Source organism: Orbicella franksi, chromosome 10, assembly GCF_964199315.1.
Source record: "Orbicella franksi chromosome 10, jaOrbFran1.1, whole genome shotgun sequence".
In the NCBI taxonomy this organism is placed as follows: Eukaryota; Metazoa; Cnidaria; class Anthozoa; order Scleractinia; family Merulinidae; genus Orbicella; species Orbicella franksi.
The window spans coordinates 7,055,799-7,079,711 of record NC_138154.1 but is presented as its reverse complement, the minus strand read 5'-3'; the positions used below and the strand labels follow the sequence as shown (position 1 = coordinate 7,079,711).

The following is a 23,913-nucleotide window of genomic DNA, read 5'->3' as shown; positions in this document are numbered from 1 at the left end:
AAGAACAGCCAACATCACGAGAAAAATACATTTACAGAAAAGGAAGATGACTGGATGTGACTGTTTTACCAAAATCATATTCAATATTCTGAGATATCTTATTTTCTTTAAAGAAGAAAGTAACACGGGTCTCATCCACTCGTGGGCCAAAAATTGTGGAAAAAGCATAACCCTGTAGTTCCTTAGCAAGTTACAGGGTCTTGCTGCAAGGCAACACCCATTGCTACTGTCAAGGGGTAAGCAGAGTACATTTGACACTTCTGCATATGTATCATGATCATCTTATAAACAAATTCTGAATAAAGTCTGTGCAATCCATGGTTCCGTTTTGGAAATTTATCTAATTATTAATTTAACAAGCCTTTAAGTTAACAGCTGTTGCATCAGCCACATATACACAAACCTGGAAGAGAAAATAAATAAAACAAATGAAGATCAGCTAGTAATCTGCTGTTAAATTTGATATTAAGTTATTAAAGATAATATTTGACACTACATGTATATTAAATCCCTAGGCTCATGTCTACCCAAAAGTCTTCTTTTTATGTTGGGCTTATGTGTTTCAGCTCACTTTTGCAGGGAAAACCTTTTTTCACTTGCTAGTTTTAGTATTTATCATCACTCCCTTACCCTTTTGGTCTCACTCCCATAATAATTATTATCAGATTTTCATGATGTTATTCCTGTTACCCTGGTGGAATTGAATGTGTTGTAGTGTTAACCATACCCATGAGTGTTACATGAAGGCAATCAATAACTAATGAGTACTTGATGAAAAGCAGTTATATTAATCAATGACAGTAATTGTCATTGATTAACATAACTGCTTTATTATGATGATCAATTACTTATCAATTGAAAATCACAGGAAAGTCATTCATTGATTACTCGTCAATTACCAAGGAATATTAGTCAATTAACTTACATTGATTATTATTAACATTGATTTTCATGAATAAATTTTTATCAATTAATTCTGCCAAGTGTGACTCATGACTGAAAGTGACACAGAACTTTTATTCTTTCAGGAAAAAGATTCTTGAAATTCTGTCGCAACCGACACTTATCATGATGATGGATGACCCATCAAGGTCCAATAACCTGGGGGAGTTCCTTAACCAAATCCAAGGGGACTCGTCCAAAGTTTCGCATCTTCTGGGATGTATGCGCCCAAAGGTAGCATCGTAATCACATCCAATGACCCAGAAGATACAAGGTTAGTTGCTTTGGAATATTTGCTTTTAAACAGTTGAGGAATAAGTAGTAGTAAAGAATTGATTAGGTAAAACAGTCTTTAATGTTCTTCATTACAGAATTGAAGGATGAGTGCAGCCATTCACTTTTGTTCATGATGACAACTTTGAATTAGATGAAAGGCAAGAGAAACAACTAATGGTACTTGCTGAAGACAACAAGGTAACTATCAAGTCAAGCACATTGAAAATTCTGGCAAAAAGATGGGAAGTGTGGAACATCATTCAGTTCCCACAAGTTTGAAACGTACAAAAACTTTCCTTGAAGATGAAAATTTGAAGGATATTGAAACAAATGATGAAAATTGCTTCTATTTAAAATGTAGATGTTATCACAGCTATAAGAAATATGAAGTTCCTCATACGATAGAAGTTGCTCTTCACATTATACCAGGACATGTGATGGATGCCACCTGTACATGTGCTGCGGGTAAAGTTGGCTATTGTAACCATACATTGGCACTTGTGTTGAAAATTTGGAAATACTCCTCGTTTGAGAGCAAAACAACTGAAGATCTAAATGATGAATCAGATGAAAATCCAGCTCTGGAATTTGCTTCAGTTACAAAGCTGGCATACGAGAGGTCAAGGTGATTCAATTCATCCCCAGCCAGCGATGGAGTTTGTTATCAAAAATTAGGCCTGACGATGAGAAATCTGACAAGGCTGTCTGCTGTCAACTTTATGAGGCCCACAAAATAACAAATTACGATTTAATAGTTGAAGAGAGGTTTAAAAAGCCCATTGCAGCCATCAATCCTAAAATGGGAATTGCTACCCTTGCCTCAAACACACCCAGTGAAAGAGTGCAAACCAAATTTGGTAGCAGCCCGTTTGGGTCTACAAACAGTTATCAGTTTTCATATACTGAGGCCAGCTTACCTGTGTATGTTAATATCAGTTCCATTCCAAGATGTCCTGATTCAAATTTTGCTATTAACTGCTACCCAAGATTTCCTCTTAAAAATGCTGAGCGTAGATTATACCCAGACAATCTCACTAGTGAGGAAAAAACCTTTTTATCTTCACTTGAAGTTGATGAGGATGAACTCAAAAAAATTGAACAGGAAACAAGGGAACAGGTAAGCACTAAGAGATGGAAGGTAGAAAGAAAGTTCACATTTACAGCCTCAAGGTTCCATTTGATTTCCAGAATGCAAAGAAATCATGATAATTTTGCTAAAGAAATGATGCATCCAAAGGAGTTTGTAAATAGACACACAGGACACGGAAGAAAATATGAAGGAGCGGCAATTCTTGAGTATCAAAAACTCATGAATGCAAGGAAAACACCAGAAGTAATGCCGAAGTGTGGACTTGTGGTTTCAAAAGAAATTCCAGTCTTTGCAGCTACTCCTGATGGGAAAGTTATTGATTTTGGTCGTAGTCAGCCATTTGGTATTTTAGAAGTTAAATGCCCATCAACAAAATCTACTGTTACCTTACTCAATGCTTGTGCTGATCCCAAATTTTTTCATCAGCAAGTGGGTGACCACTGTTGTTTAAAAACTGACCATGAGTACTACGCTCAAGTTTAAGGCCAAATGGCAGTGACTGGTGCTGCTTGGTGTGACTTTGTTGTGTATACATTTAAAGGATTGTCAATTCAAAGAATTCCATTTGATCAAGAATTCTGGGATAACATTAGTCAAAGACTCAAGTTATATTATTTCCAACATTTTCTAGCCTTTGCTATACAAGAATACAAAGCCCAAGATAATGATCCAAGGCCAATGAGATTGCAATCCCTAATAGTGGACTGTTCAACTTTCTTTAAATTACACTAACTGTTATTAAAGTAAGATAGTGTTTACTTTTTGTAGCTTGTCAATGTCTTTTCCAGGCAAACTGTAGCATATTTACTTTCTTGCAACTAAGGGTAGTTTAATATATTGCTAAGATATAATAGGATCCTGGACATAACACAAATGTGTGCAAACAGTCCATATCTGGTTTACAATGCCAAATAGTCTGAAAGGTAAGATACTGTCCCAGATGTGAAAATTCTTCACATTGTTTATCGCTCTCTCCACGTGAATTCTGGGAGATGCAATTTCTTGTGTTTTTATTACATCCTCAGCAGGCATCTGGGCAGAACTGCCTAAAAATGGGGGGATGGGAGACACACCAACTGGTAAAAGATCTTGAATGGTGAAACCTTTGTCAGCCATAATTAAATCAAAAGGATGGTCTAAGAATCCACTTCTCTCAGTTATTTCCCGGTCAGATATACTGCCAGTATAGAGCTGACTTACAAATGAAATATGTCCAGCAGGAGAAATGGCAATCAACCCTTTACGTGCTGTGTGGTTATTGTAACTGCTGAAGAATTCACTGTTTAAAAGTCAACTAATTGGCATCTGAACCTTGATCTCAGTGGAATCTATTACAGCCATGGTATGTTATTATCCACTACTTTTTGGGATGGCCAGATGTTCAGCTGCCCAAACCTACACATGACTAGGAAGAATTACTCCTTAGAGTTTAGTTTTCTAGGCCTGCCTAAAGCTGGTCCAGCACCAGGCTGAGTATCTGTTTTGTAATATTCAGGGTCAACATCATTGCTGGCAGAACTCCAAAAGTGGATGTTCTCCCCATTTTCTCCTGGATTTAAGTATGTGTATGTCACCATGAAAACGTTATACGTAGGAAAGCCGCTATAAAATGCGATGTCTTCATTAGAAGTAAAATTATCTAATGCAAAAATTGTCTTCTCCAAATTCAAACACTTCTCCGAAAGCCTGACAGCATGAGCTCTAATTTCTTCCACCTCGCCCTCTTGTTTTCGATTTTCGAATTGCTCTCTTCAAGTAACCGCTCCAATTCTACAACCTTTTTTCAAAGATCATCATACAATGGCTGGTTTTCTGTAATGCTAATTTCTGCTAATTTCGCATGCTGCAAAATTACCTTCAAAACAAAACTCATTCACTGAATTACTGAAATCCACACTTTCTGAAGATGCACCCAGAACTGCACTCAAATCGAGTGAGGTTGGAGTCAGTTTTCCATCATCATGACTACTTGCTCTGGGTCTAGGCGGTGGTCTCTTCCAAGGGGAAGTCCTTTCCAAGCAAAGACTGATGACTGAGACTGAGATTTTCATGTTCTCGTACTGTGGCTTACCCAAACAGTCCGCCATTAATTAATTCGGTGTATAGTTTACTGTTTTAAGATCCAAGAAACATCCGTTCAAATGATACACTATCAAAACATGCAAGGTGTTTCTTTAGGACAGCTTGCTTCATTATTCTTCCAGTGAGCGATCACTTTGCCGATCCCATTCTCACACACAGACCATATATTTTTCCAGTCTTTCAAAATCAACTACATGTGCGACTAACATTTCATCCTTGGTGACCAAAAACTTCCAAATGGCTGACAATGTTTGAAATTGCCTTATAATTGCAAACCCTTAATCATTGGCTACATCATGTATGCCTACGGATTGTTCTCTTGTAATGCCGAGATCCTTCATACTAGCCCGAGTATCTGAATCAAAAGAAACTTTATTGAGAAGAAACACTTCAAAAAGCACTTACTATTAAATTTTATCATAAATTCTACTAAACTGCTTTATTTTCCTTGGTACCCTGACGCATTTTTTCCTACTGTAACTTTCCATTTAGTAGCCCCTGTCCTCAAAAATTGCCCCCTAAAAAAGGTTTTCAGGGGCCACTTTGGTTCTCAAGTAAAATTTTCTGGTTGAAACACTGTATACCAGAGTGCCAGTGCAAGTGGTGCAGTTGAAGACTGAGTTTCCAGCAGAGAAAACAATGCCACTACCAAAGGTTTCCACCCACATTTGGTTGGAAGCAGAGGAACAATGCAGGCTTGTCGTGGTCAGCAGTATTAGTTACATTTTGAGTGAAACAAATTGTCCTCCTTTGAAAAAGCTTACATTTTGGCAACCAAATTTGTCTTAGTGGCGACCATTGTGCAGAAGGAAATGCCCAAAGGGGATTTCTGAAAACCTTGAGTTTGGAACAATGTACCTAGTCACCTTGATTTTATGTGTGCACTGATTGCTTCAAAGCTAATATCACACAGCAAATAAACAATTTTCAATGAAATTTTACCTACCAAGGCACAAGTCAGACCATAATAGCCAAAAGGACACCACCAGAATTACTCACCAAAGCACAAGGAAAGTAGCCAATATAATTAGGTCAGATCTTTTTACACTCAGATCTTTCCGAGTCAGATCATTCCACACACAAAAAAATAGGTCCACAATGCAAACTTGCATGGCATTTCAGTCAAATAAAAGTTGATGTGCTATGGATATATCAGAGAAATTGTAGCTTTACAGTGAATATTCATACATTTTGTTGTGTTGTAGTGATGAACGTCAAGTAAAGATACCGTAGAGTCCTGGTTATAAGATCCCAAGCTGCAGACGAAATAACAGTTACAGGAAAAACATGTTTGGACTTAGTTTCCAGGAAATTCGCTCCCTTAGGTTTCAGTTACACGGAACTCTTTACTGTGGTAAATGACCCTTTTACCATGGGAAACTGCATTTAGTGAGCATGACCAATATTTCCGGAGGTAAATTTCCCATGGTTAATATCCATGGATACATAAAACAGATCACATGCAGCACCCTTGACATTTAATGTGGTAAGTTGCACTGGTGTTTTGATGTCCAAGGTATTACAAGCAAATCACACTTCTCGGTTTGTAATTAATATGTAACCAAAAAGGAAAAATGGTTTTCCTCCATGTGCCATTTTTGTTACCTTCGCAAAATCCTGTGTAGCCATTGTTTCACAACGTATACTAAAACCCAGCAGAACAAAGAACAAAAACAAAAGTCAGCAAACGTATATATATATAGCCCAAGTTATTGGGGGGGGTTCATTGAAAGAGTCATTAAAGTAAACACGTTTTGCAGGTTAGGCTTGTTTTTCGCAGCAGGGCTGAAGACAAATGACATCATTGAAAAGCAAGCACACACAAGATGGTTTAGTTTTTGGTTGCGATTCTGGACCGTGCAATCAACAATAACATGGCCTGTTTCGTCGGGATGCCAGATGACGTGCTACACAACTGGGACAATTAATGTTCCCAAACACAATTTTTGAATCGCATTGGCTTGGGGATGTTTACTGTGGAACAGCTTTATTTCTTTGGCTACATTTCCCCTGGGATTTGTTGATAAGTTCCAGTGGAGACAAAGAGTTCAGTTAGCCTTAGCTCTTATGCAGACAGGTTAGTACTTGATGTAAGATCACATATATTGTCGTGAACTTTCTTTTGATGTAAGATCACGCATTGTGTTATTTCATATTGTCCCGAATTTTCCTTTAAGTCTCTCATGATGTAAAATCTCGTATTGTCTACTTAATGCTTATGATCTTCGCATTAAAGGTACACATTTGAGAATGTATAAGAGAAAATACGTGAAACGAAAGATATTAGGAATGCATGTCTTTCTAAAAGTAGTTCTTGCCTTGTCTATGTTCTTGTCTTTGCAACAATCTAAGGCAGCCACCTCTAGACGGCCGCCACCTTTTGGTCGTTCCGAAGATGTTTTTCTATTGTCTATACCCCCATTTAGCGGCCACCCAAAATTTAATTCACATGCAGTTGTTTTTTTTTTGTGGGGGGAAAGGCGATGACAGATAAGAGTCCAAAATAGAAAGTGACCACTGATACAAACTCCATGTTCCAAAGTAACAGACGCCAGACATGTTGTTTTTCCCTAACCCCCCCCCCCCCCGGCTCATATCACCTGAGGTATGTGAGATAGTAAGAGTCCCTTGTATAATAGATGCTCCAAGGACAAAGAAAAATGTAGTGGCAACTATATATTAAGTGTTCTGTAACCTTCAACTAAAGCAATGAGACTGATAGATAATTGCTTGGGTCAAGTGGTAAGCCCTTTTTGAATTTTTTTTTCATTTCACTAACACCTGCATGAGAAGCTTGTAGAGAAATGTCCTCAATCATGTCCAAATCCCCAGGCTCTATTGGATTTTTTCGAAGAGAACGTACCACAGATGGTACAAAACTATCAGAAGGAAGAAGAGAAGTGGTATGAACCTGGTGCAGAGGAGAAATCAACCACAGTTCTGCCTGATTTTGTAGAACATAAGTGAGATATTAAGAGTCCCTTGTATAATAGATGCTCCCAGGACAAAGAAAAATTTAGTGGCAACTATATTGTGTAAGTGCTCTGTAACCTTCAACTAAAGCAATGAGACTGATAGATAATTGTTTGGGTAAAGCGATGCCTTTTTGAATTTTTTTTCTTTTCACTAATACCTGCATGAGAAGCTTGCAGAGAAATGTCCTCAATCATGTCCAAATCACCAGGCTCCATGGGATTTTTTTCGAAGAGAACGTACCACAGATGGTGCAAAACTATCAGAAGGAAGAAGAGAAGTGGTATGAACTTAGTGCAGAGGAGGAATCAACCACGGAACCTGATTTTGTAGAAAATATGTGAGATAGGCAGAGTCCCTTGTATAATAGATGCTCCCAGGACAAAGAAAGATTTAGTGGCAACTATATTTTAAGTGTTCCATAACCTTCAACTAAAGCAATGACACTGATAGATAATTGCTTGGGCCAAGTGGTAATGCCTTTTTGAATTTTTTTTTTTTCACTAATACCTGCATGAGAAGCTTGCAGAGAAATGTACTCAATCATGTCCAAATCCCCAGGCTCTATGGGATTTTTCGAGGAGAACGTACCACAGATGGTACAAAACTATCAGAAGGAAGAAGAAAAGTGGTATGAACCTAGTGTAGAGGAGAAATCAACTACAGTTCAGCTTGATTTTGTGAACATCTACTCGGCGCTCTGTCCTTTATGGACACCAATGAGGCGAGATAACTAAAAGGGTACGCCTTAAGGCTCATTTGCACAGCAATTTTCGGTGCCATTTTTGGCGAGATTTTCACTGCAATTCTTGTCATGCTCGCGCTAAATCCGAATTCAGCAGGATTTAAGAGGGATATCACTAAAATTTCTGAGAAACATAATATGGAAAACAAGGTTTTGTATCAGCATAAAAACATTCCCCATAAAGAAGGACAATGTTGTTTTTGACATAACTTCGAAATCTCAGTCAGTCATGCCATGGCAAGAACTAAGGGGCTCAATGTTTTGTCGGATATTGGAAGTTCACTTACCAGACAAGCCATACTGACTGCAGTAAAGGAGGGTGGTCTGGCTGAGACGAACGTGAACCAGCAGTTCTCCTCGGACCTTGCCAGCCAAAAAAACAAACAACGGGCTTTCACTTTTCGAAGGACCGCTCTGCCCTCACATTTGAGGAAAAGACTAGACTCTGGTAAGTATAAACTATATCAAAATTTTCACATGCTATCAACTGGCGAGACCAAATTTTAAAAAAAAGTGAAACATTTTTTGGTCAAAAATGGGCCTGTTTACAGTTTTCACCGTAATATCATCAGCAGCAGCAGCCTCCTCATCATCATTGTTAATGTTAATCAGAATCATATAACCATAAACATATATGCTTCTGTAGTGGTAACAGTTTACGACCTGAAGAAGGGCTACGCCCAAAACATCGTCGTCGCCTAAGAACCTCTGAAACTTTCATATAAACATTTCACTTTACTTTCCAAGTTTTATTTTTCGTTTACAAACAAGTATTGTACGAGCTGTCTTCCATTATGATCGCTCTCGTGGGTGTATGGAGAAGTAAAACAGTGATCTTAAAAAGATTATACAGGAACCTTTGTTAAAGACTATAGTGACTACAGAATTAGAGATGAAAAGTGAGGGTTTGCAGAACAGCTAGACTGAATCCAATTTCTTGCCAAGATATCTTTATTACACAACCTCCAATGCAGTGCAATGTTAAATACTGTGGCAGTTCCACTGATTTGTTCCTCTTCTTTCTGTAGCCCTTGGTTACGTGCCTGATGTTGAAGAAGTTAGTGAGTTGTAAAAATTTAAAAAATCTCCTAAAATGTATAAATATATATTTTTTCAGTATGTTGGATTGTTTGTTTCATCAGGGATTTGAGTACGTTGAACTCACTAGGTAAAAAGAGGTACCAGGACTTTGATCGTAGAATCTTTTTTTCCTTATTCTACAAAGTCTTACTAACTCCTGAACAGCTACTAATGCAATCAATATACCTGTTGGGGTATTTCAACAATATCTTACATGAAGCAGTTAAGGTAGATTGAAGTAGTTTAAACATTGCCATCATGTCTAGCCTACAAGTTTTGCAAAATAAAGCGGCTAAAATAATTTTAGATCGACCGCTGTATTTATCTGCGTCGCATGCGTTAGCAACTCTGAAGTGGCTACCATTAGAGAAAAGGCATTTCCAGCAAAGATGTGTGCATGTATACAGATGTCTAACTGGCTTCATAAATCATGAATTGACTTTAGTAACACAACAACATCAGCATAATTATAACACCAGACATAAAGTCAATCTTAGACTCCCCTGCGTTAGAACGAATTGGAGAAAACAAAGAACTGCCTATCATGCTGTTAATGATTTTAATTCTCTCAGCCAGATAATACGAGACTCTGCTAATGTGAATATTTTGAAGACACAGGTTTTTAATTTTTTAACGTAAGTGTTTTATAAATTTCATATTTTTAGTTCTATTTATTAGTATTAATCTTTGAGGTCCTTTTCGAAAACCACATGTACGTGAAAAAGTTTCCTCAATAAATTATTATTATTATTATTATTATATGTCTTTAACATTCAATTTCGACAACTAAAACATCTAGTGCAGATTTATGGAAAAAGAAATTCAGTTACTATGATATGTTGCCATGGCAACATCAAGAGCCCAGATGACCCTATTTTCAACTTTTGGAAGCAAATAAATTAAAAACTATACAGTAAAAATTTTTGTTTTCGATATATTCTTGTTTAATTGCTAGAAATATATTTTGAAAAATTTTCTAAATAAATCGGTCAGGGCGTACAGGGCCACCTTAAATTTGTGTAAAAGTGACCTGTCTTTCAACCCCATTGATAGTCAAACAATTTCTTACGCTGACCAGCCTTAAATATATGAAAATCAAAACATTTCATGTCATTTTGAAGTTATTAGCCTCAAAAGGTTAAAAAAGGGTCTCTTTTTGACTTCGTTAAATGTTGCTATAGAAACAGATTTTGATGTCGTAGCCACCTAAATCTGTTCATCGGATAAGTCTCTACAAACCTACGCTGAACCTTTTCACTTAACATTACTGCTGTAGGTATAATCCAATGCCCAAGATGCATCATTGTGTAAATGCTTAAACTGTTGCGAGCCACTTCGAGATATAAAACTTAATATCACACCAGAAATTTCACATGACAACGAAATAATACACCCATCAGGATAGTGGGAACAATGCAAATTCATGAGAAACTCTTAGTGTTAAAGCTCCCGTAATAAAAGGAGTCCAGGTGGATAAATGCTAAAAACTACCAGCTGTTCATTAAAGAGAAAGTGCTATGGTTTATTTTGTTCCACAGCACAGTTTCAATCCTATGTAGTGTTAGTTAGATACTTGCTCTGCATTTTGCGGTCTACAAGATGACAGCACTGTCTGATGTATCCTCATTCCAATTTTCACAGATGAAGTCAATGAGAGCAGGAAAGAAGTTTCCGTAATATGTGAGTATTGACAGTGTGTGTAACCGGTGTAAAACATTTTACTTGCAGTTCCCACTGAAACTTAACCGTCGGTTAAATCAATTTTATTTTTTAATTACTGGAGTGTTATCCATCTTAACTTGGTATTATCGAATGGCAATTGCGCAGTCAAGATGTACAACGTTACAAATTTTCACCTATGGTTTGAAAATAGTGAAGAAACCAATCTTATCAACTGTTTATATTCTTTATATGATATAGACACTACATTATATTATAATCGGACAATATTTAGTGACAAACCAAATTAATACAGCATATTAGATCTTAATAAGTAATACAAATGTTTCAGACTATATACAGTCAAATTGAATTTAAAGCATTCAGTCTTAAGAGCATTCTGTAAGGTTCAACCAGTACATGCTGGCTGATAGAAAACAATGTTGTAGTCGCACAAGGCAAGGAAAATCTTGGCAACTTCCACGTCCTCTACTTGATGTGTAATACTTTAAATAGCGGAGAAGTTGTTGGCCTATCCGATGAAACTTACACCACGAGGATGTTTCCTGCGGATACAAAAATAACCTTTCCTGCCAGCATACAGCGGGATGAACCCGAAGTGCAAGGTACTGGCATGATAAAGTTTAAAATTTAGAGTTTAATCAAAACAGTCAAGCTCACAATGGTCGTTATAATGGAACGATTTCCTGATTTAAAAGAAAAAACGTTACTGAAAACAAGCAAGAAGACATGCATCTTCGAAATTTTCAAAAGATAGGAAAAATTAGGAAAGAGGCAGCAACATAGGAAAAAATAGGAACTTGATGCCATGCCTTTTCTCTTTTTAAACAATGTATGTGAGGTTGTAATGGTAAAGAAACTGTAACACGGGTTGTACTGAACAACTTCTCAAGCTTTCTTCTAAATGATGTGTCACAAAAATCCTTGTTGCCCTGTCTTTCACTTCGGCTTTTCTAACTGAGTTGTTTTTGAAGGGTAATGTTTTGCTTACAAATTAGAAAACAAGGTTGGCAACAACCAGAGGGACCAAAAGGAGGAGAGAAGAGACGAAGAAAAGAGTGGTGACGACAAAGGGAGTGGCCATGAAGCAAAGAGCAGCAACAAAGAGGAAGGGGGGGACAAAAAGGAGAGTAGCAACGAAGAGGAAGGTGGCAACAAAAAGGAGAACAGCGATGAAAAGGAGAGCAGTGATAAAGAGGAAAGTACCCACGAAGAGGAGAGCGATGAAGAAGCCGGCGACAAAAAGGAGGGCAGTGACGAAGAGGAAAGTACCCACAAAGAGGACAGCGATGAGGAAGACGGCGACAAAAAGGAGAGCAGTGACAAAGAGGAAAGTACCAACAAAGAGAAGAGCAACGAAGAAGATTAAGGCAGCAACAAAAAGGAGAGCAGCAGTGAAGAGGAAAGTACCGACGAAGACAGGAGCGATGAAGATGAAGGTGGGGACAAAAAGGAGACCAGTGACGAAGAGGAAAGTACCGACATAGAGGTGAGCGACAAGAAAGACGAAGGCGGCAACAAAGAGGAAAGTGCCGACGAAGAGGAGACCAACGACAAAGAGGAAAGTAGTGATGAAGAGAACAGCGGTGACAAAGAGGAAAACGGCCTCAAAAAGGGGAGCAGCAACGAAGAGGAAAGTACCGACAAAGAAAGTAAGTAAAATAAGTAAATACCTGCTTTCTTCATTTATGCCCAAAAAATTAACCTTAGCCATCGATAAAGAAAGTTACAAGTAATTAGATTTAGCAAATGTGTTTGGTTTGTACATGTTGTATAAGATCTTGTCAAATCTTGTTAACAAATTAGTTCTATTAGATGGCAACAAGCTTTAGCAACTTGTGCCCTTTTGCGTTTTATTCTGAAAGGTTTCAGTTTTATTTGCAGATTTGGCAAATTGCTGTGTATGTTAAAATCAGCATGTTCACTGTGTACTACAATCACAACAGATGTAGTTTTCAATCGGTATTTTCTTTTACGCAATTATTTGTTCCACAATCTCAGTACATGCATAAATAATGAGAAACAAAGTCAATTTTAAGATTTCTTTGTAACTTCCAGGTTCTGAGCTCCCATTTTGTTAACTTTCAGTTAGACAACATTACATCTGGGTTCTTTTCTCTATGTGAAACCAAAGTTTCATCAATTCCTGAGCCTCAAAACCATCTGACTATCATAACAATTCTCCGGGTTGGTCGAAAAAAATGTGAAACACAACAGGATGAAAAACAAAGTTGAACCCCGAGGGGCGAATGGCAGTCCTTGGCCAAAAAATCTCAAATTTTCTTGGTATGTAGGGACAAAAACACCACAATAGGCTTGCATCTCATACGTCAAACATAATAACTGATATCAACAACACAGAGTGGTCCCTGATTTTTTTTTTGAACTACAATATTGTACTAAAGGCAATGTATCAAAGCACTCAGGCTTACAACAGTGTAATGTATTTTCTCCGCAGCAGAAGAGTCATCAAAGACTGCAGCTATCAAAAGGAGAAAAGGTCGACACTGTTGCACAAACGCTAGCTGTGTTTCAACGATGTCATTGTCCCTGGAGAGGGCGTCTTTTAAAGACGAGTTCCATTCTTTAGGAATGGCAGATATAAGCCTGTAGTATAGGGTGAAGGGGATCTCCAAATTAAATTTTTGTCTTAATTCAGGTCTTTTCAGTAATTTTTGTTTTAATGTGTCATTATCCTTTTTAGGAATGCTTGATATTATGCCTCATCTCTGACTAATAGACAGGGTTCCTGAATGAAATGTATAATTGAAACTTGCAATCATTTCAGTACACAGCTCCCACCAGAAGAATTTGTAAAACTTGGGGGTAAAGCTGTCAGTCCCAGGTGTTTTATTGTTAGTGAATTCTTTCAGTGCATTCAAATGTTTGTTTGTGGAAATGGGGTTTTCACTTGCTAATTTGTCCTCCTGCGAAAGCGGTGTTATGTTGTCCAGGGCTTGAAATTAACTTTTTCGTCCAGGAGCCAGCTGGTGACTGACGGAAAAATTTTGGTCGCCAGATCGTACATTTTGGTCGCCAACTTGTTTTATATATAACTTACACAACAACACGATTTTATACGTTTCTTTGCATGCAAGAAAAGTCACAATTGAAGAGCGAATACAATTAGAAAGAACACGAGTAACACTTAGTTATAAAACTACAGTTGTTCTCAATAGCCCTTTCCCAAGATATTTGAATCGCAGAGGAATCTGGGAACGCATAGCTCAAAAGCAAGGCTAGGGTAAGTACAATTTCCAATATGGCGGCAAAGGAAACAGTTCCCAGAGGAGTAATTTAATGCTGTGTCCCACTTTGCCACAGTTATAGTGGCAAAGTCGTTAATGGAAAGACAGTAAAACTTCACAAACTTCCAAAGGATAGTAAAGCAAGAAGGATTTGGATCGCTAGGCTCAGAAATGTGCGTCAAAACTTTTCTGCAAAGCCTGGAACAAGGGTTGCAGCTTGCATTTCAAAGGCAGAGAAGGCCCAAAGCCGTGCTGTCAGTTCCTGACATTGTTCCCCTCAAAGCCAGCCCTGAAATCTCCTCATCGACGGAATACTCCTTTGTCTAGCAGATCGGGGGAATCGTTAACATGTTCGAAAGTGTGAACTCGTCAAGAGCTTTTAAAAGATTCGGGTGGACCACTAGATTCATCGAAAACTACTGGAAAAAACTTTGATCATTGTTTCCATGACTATATCCCTGCCAAGGTATGTGCGTTTGACTCTGGAGATATTTCTAGGGATGGATCAAAAGATACAGGTGTTCAATTTCATTCCGATTGTGTTGACAGTGGTATTCAAACGGAAATTGAAATGAAAGATGTTGGAATACAGGTGAATTTACCTTTGCTTACAGCAGAGGACCTTAAAGGCGAGGACCCAAAAACCAGATTTTACACTGGATTCCTAAATTTGGAACATTCATGGTAATTTTTACCAGCATATCACAGATAGATGGAAAGATAAATTATTGGAATGGAAAGGATTCACTAAAGCTAAAAGAATATTTGGAAGATAATGTTAAGCAGAAGCCAGGTCCTCAAAGAAAAATGAGACTTGTGGATGAGTATTTGATGGTGTTCATGAGGCTAAGGCTTGGACTAATGGAACAGGGCTTGGCACAGAGATTGTGTGTCTCAGTTAGTGCAGTTTCACGTGTTCTGATTACCTGGTACAATTTGCTTGCTGAGTATTTAAAGCATTTGATTGTGTGGCCAAGCAAAGACATTATTGCAGCCAATATGCCACAATGCTTCAAGAAATTTCCTAATGTTGAGCAAACAAGGAGAATTGCCGCTGTGAAAATTCATGTTGAACATAAAATGGAACAAATAAAGAATTTTAGGATTTTGCAAGGTGTCATCCCAGCTACAGAATGGCATAATGCAAACAATATTGTGCTAATTTGTGCAGCTCTTTCAAATTTTGAACCTCCTCTTGCAACTTAGAAGTAGTTATTAACATACAGAGTATTGAAGATAGCTTTACTTTACCCTTCCTTCATAAGTTTTTTTCACAGAAAATTTGCATAAAAAATTACCAATAATGTGGCATATTTTACTTCATAGACCATTGCTCTTGTCCCAAATTATTATTAATTTTTTAATTTGTTATTCTTTGTTCCATGTGATATTGTCTCTAAATCTTGGCTGATAATTTATTGCAATTCCCTTGATTCCATAACATATGTGCATATATTTCTATTGTTATTATGGTATCAATATCAGAGGGAATTATTTACCTTTACCAATGACCATTTTGAATGTGACCAGCTACTTTTGTCTTCCCGTTTTTCCATGGTTGTATTTTTTAAGTTCATGTTCTCATACATGTTTCTTGCAGTAAGTTTTGAAAATTAATTACAATTAACGAGTGCAAAGCGTGAGGTGAGAAAAATCTGCCTGTAGTTCCAACCGTTTGCCTGGCAAATGGTTTTTGTTCATTGGTTACTTTAAGCCACGTGACGTCAGACGCGAGAAAAAACAAAATGTGTCTGACTCTGGTGACAGGCCTACACAGACTCTTACAGCTCGTGACATTTCTACATTTGCCGTTCTCTCATAAATTACAGCCTCTTAACCTTTTATTTTGCTCTTCACTTGTTTTTGAAGAGCACTTAATGTTGTGTTATCAGAATGATTTTTTAAAAATAGAGTGGAGCCGATAGACTGTTAGAGGTCAGAGCTCTGCATAGTTTCAGCTGTCTTCTATTATTTTGTACAGTTTGACACCTCTGTAATTTGCCATGTGCCGAGTAGTGTGGTTTGTCTTGCCTCATTTCTATTGCAGAAATGTATGTTTATTGCAGAAATGCATCTCTTTAATTATTTGCTCTGGAGGGACAAAGTCAGTGAGCATCAATGTTGATTACTGGCATTCTATATTGTGATGCCATGCCCAGTTGTTAGATTAAAACTGTGTTAAGCTATATGGCTTTTCACCACGGGTCATATTTAGCTTTGTCTGGCGTCACCAGAGACTGCTGTAGTCTTGGAGATCTGTTCTGTGTCATCAAAGTTATGTTCCTTCCATCCTGAATTTGTTCGAGCTTTTCATCTCTTGAGCTTCATGTTTAGATTCATAATTCCTTTGTTCGTTTTGGCACAACATGATTTAAATTAAGCTACATTTAGATGTTCACTTCTGTTGAATGTTTTGTGTCATGTATACATTTGTAAATTGGTTATTTGAGACATTTTTTCACGCCAGTAAATTGAATTGCCTTGTTCTATCTCATTCTTTCATGCCAATCATTTAAGGGGGCGGTAGAGCATAAACAATGGTGTGACTACAGACAGATTTTTCTTGCCTCACGCTTCGCGCGCCCTCGTGTATCATGCTAGAGCCCACTAATCCACCTGTACTGCAGGCTACGATCTCTAACACAGATAACCCAATTTAGTATTTATTGATGTAACCACTGACTGTATGTAGTCAAAACACAGGACATTGCTGACTCTTTTTTCCACCTGCTTTATGTGACTTGACATTGTTGAACATCTTAGTGAGTGGCAATGTCCTCTCAGTTTTCTAGCTTTTTTCTAATACAAGAGGCCTAGTAGACTTGCCTCAAGTCGACTGCGAAAATGCGAAAGCGAGCGAGTCTCAAGACGACGAAAGTGAGGGACGAAGTCCCGAGATGAGCAAGGAAGTCGTGAGTAGACTTGTTCCACCTGCATAATATTAAATTTAATTTGCATATTGTTGGCGTGAAAAAAACTGGGTATGATGTAAATATTTGACAGCCTGCGCCGCCTGCTGGTCGCTTGGTGAAATAAACAGTTTGCAAATGACTTGACTGTCTGAATTCCATGATGTATCCATATGGAGATGACCTGACCCCAACAAAATCAGTTTCTCAGGTCAGTCTCTCCCCAAAATCACAAGAATCAATTTGTATCTTGTGTGCAGAGAGCATTTTAAATTCGAACTTTCGCCAAAGGCTTTTTACAGGCTTAACAGGCTTAGTCATCAGCTTGCTTGAATTTGGAAATCCTCGTTGGCGCGAAGCTGGTCAAAGAAAGCTGTTCAACAGTAATTATTTGTAAAAACTGTGCCAGAAGCAAGGAAAACGTGGTTAGAAAGGTTCTCGGAATAAGAGAGTTATTTGGATCGTCCAAACAGAGGTTGGCAGTGGGCCGCAGCTCCATTGAGTCAGTAGAAAGGTAAACCAAAAATTCTAGCGATCAAGTAAGCACAAAACGAACAGCCCTCTTATTTGGCGAAACCAGCACTGAATGCATTCCCTTGGTGATGACAACTGAAAAGTCCACCTAAACATTATCATGGCCAGACGATTCAGATATATCTGCTGTATATGTAAGTAGGTCTAACTATGCCTAAAACATTTCACAGCTAAGAATGCAATTCACTAAAATTCACCACTAGCTGTAACTCACTATAAATTTCAATAAGTTTACTTTTAAAAGTTTACTTTTAAATGTAATTTTAGCTTTTTAGCCTTTTTATTTCGTTTTTAATCTTGACAGGCACATTTGAACATTTTATGAAATTTGTGCATTATAAATGTTATTATTATTATTATTATTTTCTTTTTTTTCTTTTTTTTTTTGCAATACTACACTTTACTACTTATTACAAAAACTTAAGTTAATTACATCACTACCACTACTTACAAATTACAAATTACAAATTACAAATTACAAATTACAAATTACAATACCAATCAACATTGGTTACATCACTAGCAATATAACAACCTCTTTAACAGGAGTTAATCCAAAGTAACAACAATATTACTAACAGAGACAAAAAAAGATAATACAACTAACAGATACAATACTACTACTGGTACTAATACACTATTCTAACAACTGACGAGATTAAAGATGAGCGAAAAAATATAGGGCCATGAAATACTAAGTTGAGGCTGTTGAAATGAAAAGGAGAACCTAACTATCATTCAATTAAATTGCCTGTTTAAACAAACGTTCAAAGGAGATAACAGGGAGTTGCAATGACTGGAGTATTTTGTGCCACTTCTGTTGGAATGGGTTTTGTGTTCCCGTAACAATTGAAACATGCTTTTCTATTTTTAATTGCATCTAATCTGATTAACATATTCTAGTGAGAAAGGTCAAACATTTTTGTACTTACAAGAGTAAATGTAAAATCTATGAAGTAGTAAACAATGATTGAATAACAAGGCACTTTTCTCTCCCTTGAGACCTAAATATTGGCATAAAGTTAAAACTTGTGAGGCTGGTATTAAATCAACAGAGACGAAAAATTGTTGAATGCTCCAGAAAAGATGAACCAACATTTCCTGTGCTGTTTGACAAAACCAACAAAGATTTGATTCCGAAAAATTAATTTTAAATAGGAAAGTGTTTGTAGCTATTCTCCTGTGGAGAAATTTGAACTGGAAGTTACTTAATTTCGTGCTTAATGTACATATCCTAGGTAGTAGATAAATTGACTCCCAGTCCAACTTTTCCACATCAACTAGTTCACAGTCTCTAATCCATTTCTCTTGGCTTTTTTCTGGGCGAGTACACTCTTTGGTGATGAGGATTTTGTAAGCTGCTTGACTTGGTTTGTTGGAAGAGTTTAACTTAAGCAGTACATTTTCTAGAATTTTTTCACCTGGCGATGTCAATTTCAGAGATCTTGTAGCACTCCTGATAGCCGAGGTTACTCTACAAAATTCGAGGAACAAAACTGGAAAACAAAATTTATCTTTGAAACAACTGTAAGATATTATTCTTGAATCACTTGTCGTGAGATCACCCCTGCATTAGCCCAGTGTTTATAAAATATGGTCTTGTCTGCGACTCTGATCATTGAGTTATCCCAAATATGTCCAGCACTGAAATTAGCTTGAGAGGCAAAGAAATGCCTATAATTAAGTCTGTCCACAGTTCAAAAAGTTCAAGGCTTTATTAAATTCTATTATGTCCAGCATCTCTTGTCCTCCATCTTGGTAATCTGCTATCACTTCAGACCGCTTAATTTTGTCGCCCTTGTTATCCCAAAGGAATTTAAAAGAAGATCGTTTGTTTCTTTCAGAGATTTTGAACATAACTTTGTTGATGACAGAATATAAACAAATTGTGATGCAGCTAGAGCCTTAATAACTGCAATTTTACCAATTAAAGTTAATCTCTTGTTTCTCCAATTATTTAAAATATCCTCTACCTTATGAACCTTCTCTTCATAGTTCTTCTTCTTACTTTCTTCACAATCAATGCTGTAACAACTAGAACTTTGCTTTTGGGTATCACATTTTTCCATGGCCCCTGGGAATTATGCCACCCACTCTATATCACTTAAGCATTCTTCATTATGCATAGTTTTGTGTTTTTCATTTTTGGCCAGTGCTTGTTAGCACTGAAAGTTTGATCTGCTGGTTTCTACCGCATTTTTTCCTTAGCTGCTTCACTGTTGTGTGAGCCCTGAGTACAAATTCTTACTTTTGTTCCGTTGTCAGTTTTTTGTGTCCTTATATTTTGTACTTAAATATTTTGTCTTGTTTATTTTTCAGTTGAATCACACACACATCACAGACCAACGGTCACTTTTGTTTCTCTCATGTTTATGACCAGTATGATTAAACTTGTGCATTCAAACTGTGACACCTGTAGCACTTACTAGACCTACGAATGCAGTACCAAACACCCAAAGCCTTGATCTTGCCATCTGCCCATTTAAGATTTTTATCAGAGCATATAATCTGGTTTTATCCTTTACTGGAGCCAATCCAAAGAGCTTCAGTTTTTTCACAATTTACTTGCACGCCCAAAACCTAACTGAATTTTTCCAATATAGCAAACGAGCGCTCAAGCGATTTTTGAGTGCCATCTAAAATCAGAATGGTATCACCTGCATATTGACTAAGCTTACATTCAGTGCCGCCTACTGTGATTCCTTTAACCTCATTATCTTTACGGATGGTGGTAGCTAACACCTCTGCACACAAGATAAAAATGTAAAGCGATAGCGGACACCCCTGCCTTACACCTCAACTTAATTCAAAGAAACCCGCTGACCAACCGTTACTTATAACACAGCTTTGGATATCATGGTAAAACAAATTGATCCACTTAATTAAAGAAGAGCCAAAACCAAAATGATGGAGTGTTTTTTCAACAAAAGCCCAGTCAATAGTATCGAAGTCTTTCTCAAAGTCAACAAAGAGAAGTAACCCGAGAATATTCTTTGATTCTGTGCATGAGATGACATTGTTAATCAAGCAAATGGTTTCTGCATTAGATCGTCCTTTCAAGAAACTTGTTTGGTCATTGTCTACTGAATTTTGCAAAATAGCCTTAAGACCTGAAGCAATCGCCTTAGATGCAATTTTGTAGTCATAGTTTAAAAATTCAATAATTGTTTTGAACTTCTTACTGTTTAAATGGAAATGACTGGACTTGGTAATTAGTGGTGCATTTGTTGAATTTAAGAGAAAAAAAATTAATGCAAACTATGTAGCAAAGCTAAGCAATCTGCCTTCGTGCTTTGTTTAAATTAAGCTTAATTCCTAAAAAGAAATGAACCTACATGTATATTTTGTCACATCCCTAGGTTGTGATTCAATACCCAAATTCTCCTTCAAGGGTTGTTAAGCTTACTGTGACCTTTGAAACATATGGAAGACAACTTGCATTGGGAGACATTCCATCTATGTCAAGAGCATTTGTTTCAATGACTGATGTGAAGAAGGAAGTAGTGAAATTGATCTGCCAAGAGGTTACTTCAGAAATAGCTGGACTGTGTTCCACATCAAACCCATATGTGCTGAGAAAATCATCCCCTGACGACCTGACAAAATTTATATGGGAAGCTGTTCACGATGAAATGAAAATCAGAGCTTCCATTTATTTACAATTTCTGGAAGCAGCAGTTGCGAATGATTCACAAAAGAGAAATGTTCTGAAGACAAACAGACTGTTACAGTTCCTATGTTAGATGCTGGGTGCCAGCTAGTGTCAATATTTAATGAAAACATGAATGCAATAAAGAAGTTGAAATCACTCATCCTAAAGAAAGGGGGGCTGAGGAAAGTATCATTCAAAAGATTGTCGCCCTTGTACATCTGCATGGGATACAATGCTACAAACACCCTTTTTTAGACTGCTGGGAAAGGATTTGACAAACACCTAGAAAATTGGAAAAGTCAAGTGGAAGAACATGTACAGAAAGAGAATGCTATCCCTGCTAAGACTGGATAATTTAGTGGCAGAAGGTGGGGAAGAGTGTGAGTTAGTGCAACAGTTGTATGAAGAATTACAAAATCTTAGAGCCACCATGCACCCAGGTTATTCTTTCACTGGTGACAACATTGACATGAGAATCCTACCTACACAGATGACTTTGACCAACAGAAACAAAGATCATCACATGTTTCAGCGTGTGTGCTTCAAGAATAGAATTTCATCTAACCATCTTCCTAATTCGTCCCCCAAAGCTGATGCAAAACAGGTGCAATTTTCAACCTTTCTCCCAAGTGCTGAAAGACCAGTCTACCCTGATTGAAGAGTTGATTGTTTTGGTTGGCGATGTGTGGGCTGAGTACATTCCATCATTAGCCTGATTCCATAAGTGCCTCCCAAAGTGTATTGTCCATGCACAGATGGAAAACACAAAAAAGAAAACTGAGAAGGTATGTGAAATAAATTTGCTTCTTTTGATATACATTGGAACCTTAACTTTAATTTAGGACACCTCCTTCATAAGGGGTCACATAAATTTGTCTCAAGTAACACTCAACCATACTATCTTTTGTCCAGATGATTTTAAAGGATGTGAAGGTTTCACCACAGTAACACCTTTATTCAAATTGTTTTTTGGCAAAATAATTGTCTCCTCTATACCTTGCTAACAGTAAACATATACTGATGGACACAACAAAGAGCTTCTAATAAACAAATACAGTCAAACCTGAATTATCTGGACTATTCAATTATCCAGACTTTTTGCACCGGTCCTAATTTCTATACCGGAATGTTAAGTAGCTGCTTTCTTGAAAACATAAAGTTGCAAAGTGCTCAATAATCCTTTCAGAAGGCTGCAAAAATAGTGTGTTATTTGTTTTGCTTTCAAAATTCATGCACGTGCAGTGTTTAGGCCAGGGCGCGCCATAGCGGGAATCCCGCGTTACAATCAGAGATGGCCTCCAGAAAAACGAAAAAACGGCCAATTTGGCCCTTTCCTTTTACAAGACTGCAGGCTCAACACAGGCATAATATTTTAAAAGCCATCCCAGGGCTCGAAATTGTGATCGATACGTTCACCAATGCAACAAGCAGCTCATACTTGGCGACCGTAAATTCTGGTTTAGTCGCCATATTACGGCATAATGGCAACTACATTTCTCTGTGTTGACGATCAGTAACGGTAATTTTGTCACACATTATGTCCTTCTAGAAAAATCATATTGAAAGATCTTTGTTTCTAAAACATTCAACATAAGAAAAGAAGTCAATCCGTCCTTTTGCTTTGCTGTATTGATTTTCTCACATCGGAAAACTTCTTTATATATAATGGCTGACCGTGTTTGAAATCACCCTATAATGCATGGCAAACCCTTGATCATTGACTGCGTCATGTATGCCTAAGTATTGTTCTCTTGCAATGCACAATTCTTCGTACTAGTATCTGATTCAAAAGAAACTTTATTGCGAAGAAACCCTTCAAAAAGCACTTACTATTAAATTTTATCATAGATCCTAATAAACTGCTTTATTTTCCTTGGTACCCTGATGCATTTTTCCTTCTGTAGCTTTCAATTTAGTGGCCCCTTTCCTAAAAAATTGGCCCCTAAAAAAGATCTTCAGGGGCCACTTTGGCCCTCAAGTAAAATTTTCTGCCTGAAACACTGCATGTGAAGAGTCAAAAGTCATTCTGATACATCCAGCTGATTCCTTTTGTTTGCATTTCTATCCCATTAATATTTATATTTTTTATTATCTGGACTCTCAATTATCCAGACTATTTTCCCAAATCCCAACAAGTCCACCTAACCAAGGTTTGATGATTGAGGTTCAACTGTGTCCACCTCATGATATCAGTCTAGGATGTCTACCCTACCGTACCCTACTTTGTAGGGTAGGGTAGAAAGTAGGGTAGGCTACTTTGTAGTTGTGGCAATGCAACTTTTTCGAAAGAGCTGAAGTACACTTTCAAGTCACACTCAACCGTCCTTACCAGCCTACTTAGGCATTATCAAAACAATTTCAGCGAATTGAATGTCAATCAAATGCATTTTTCTTCAGCTTATCAGAACACACAAGTACAACATGCATATCATACTACTTCCGGCTTTCAAGCAAAAGAAAGACATAGAAAACGGAAAACCCCAACTTCAATCAGTTTAATAACAATCATTATTATATAGACACAGGTGTTTCACTGGAAAATACACCACTCGTAAAATTCATTCAAAACCACATTCTGGAATTGGGTGATGTATTTACCACATCCTCACTTGTGAAGATATCGATGATTTCACTGATATCAAGGTTGTCTCTTAAATTGTACTTAAATTCATTGGTATAAGATCAAAACACCTTCGGGTCTT

At 37.4% G+C, this 23,913-nt stretch overlaps 1 protein-coding gene across 1 annotated transcript; it reads left to right on the top strand.

The window, feature by feature from the left end:
- The first annotated feature begins 956 nt into the window (after positions 1-956).
- Positions 957-12,251, top strand: LOC145501283 (uncharacterized). The gene has a single exon (XM_081480771.1). It carries the CDS (start codon positions 2,018-2,020, stop codon positions 2,789-2,791), a length of 774 nt encoding a protein of 257 aa, XP_081336897.1. The 5' UTR covers positions 957-2,017; the 3' UTR covers positions 2,792-12,251.
- The last annotated feature ends 11,662 nt before the right edge of the window (positions 12,252-23,913 follow it).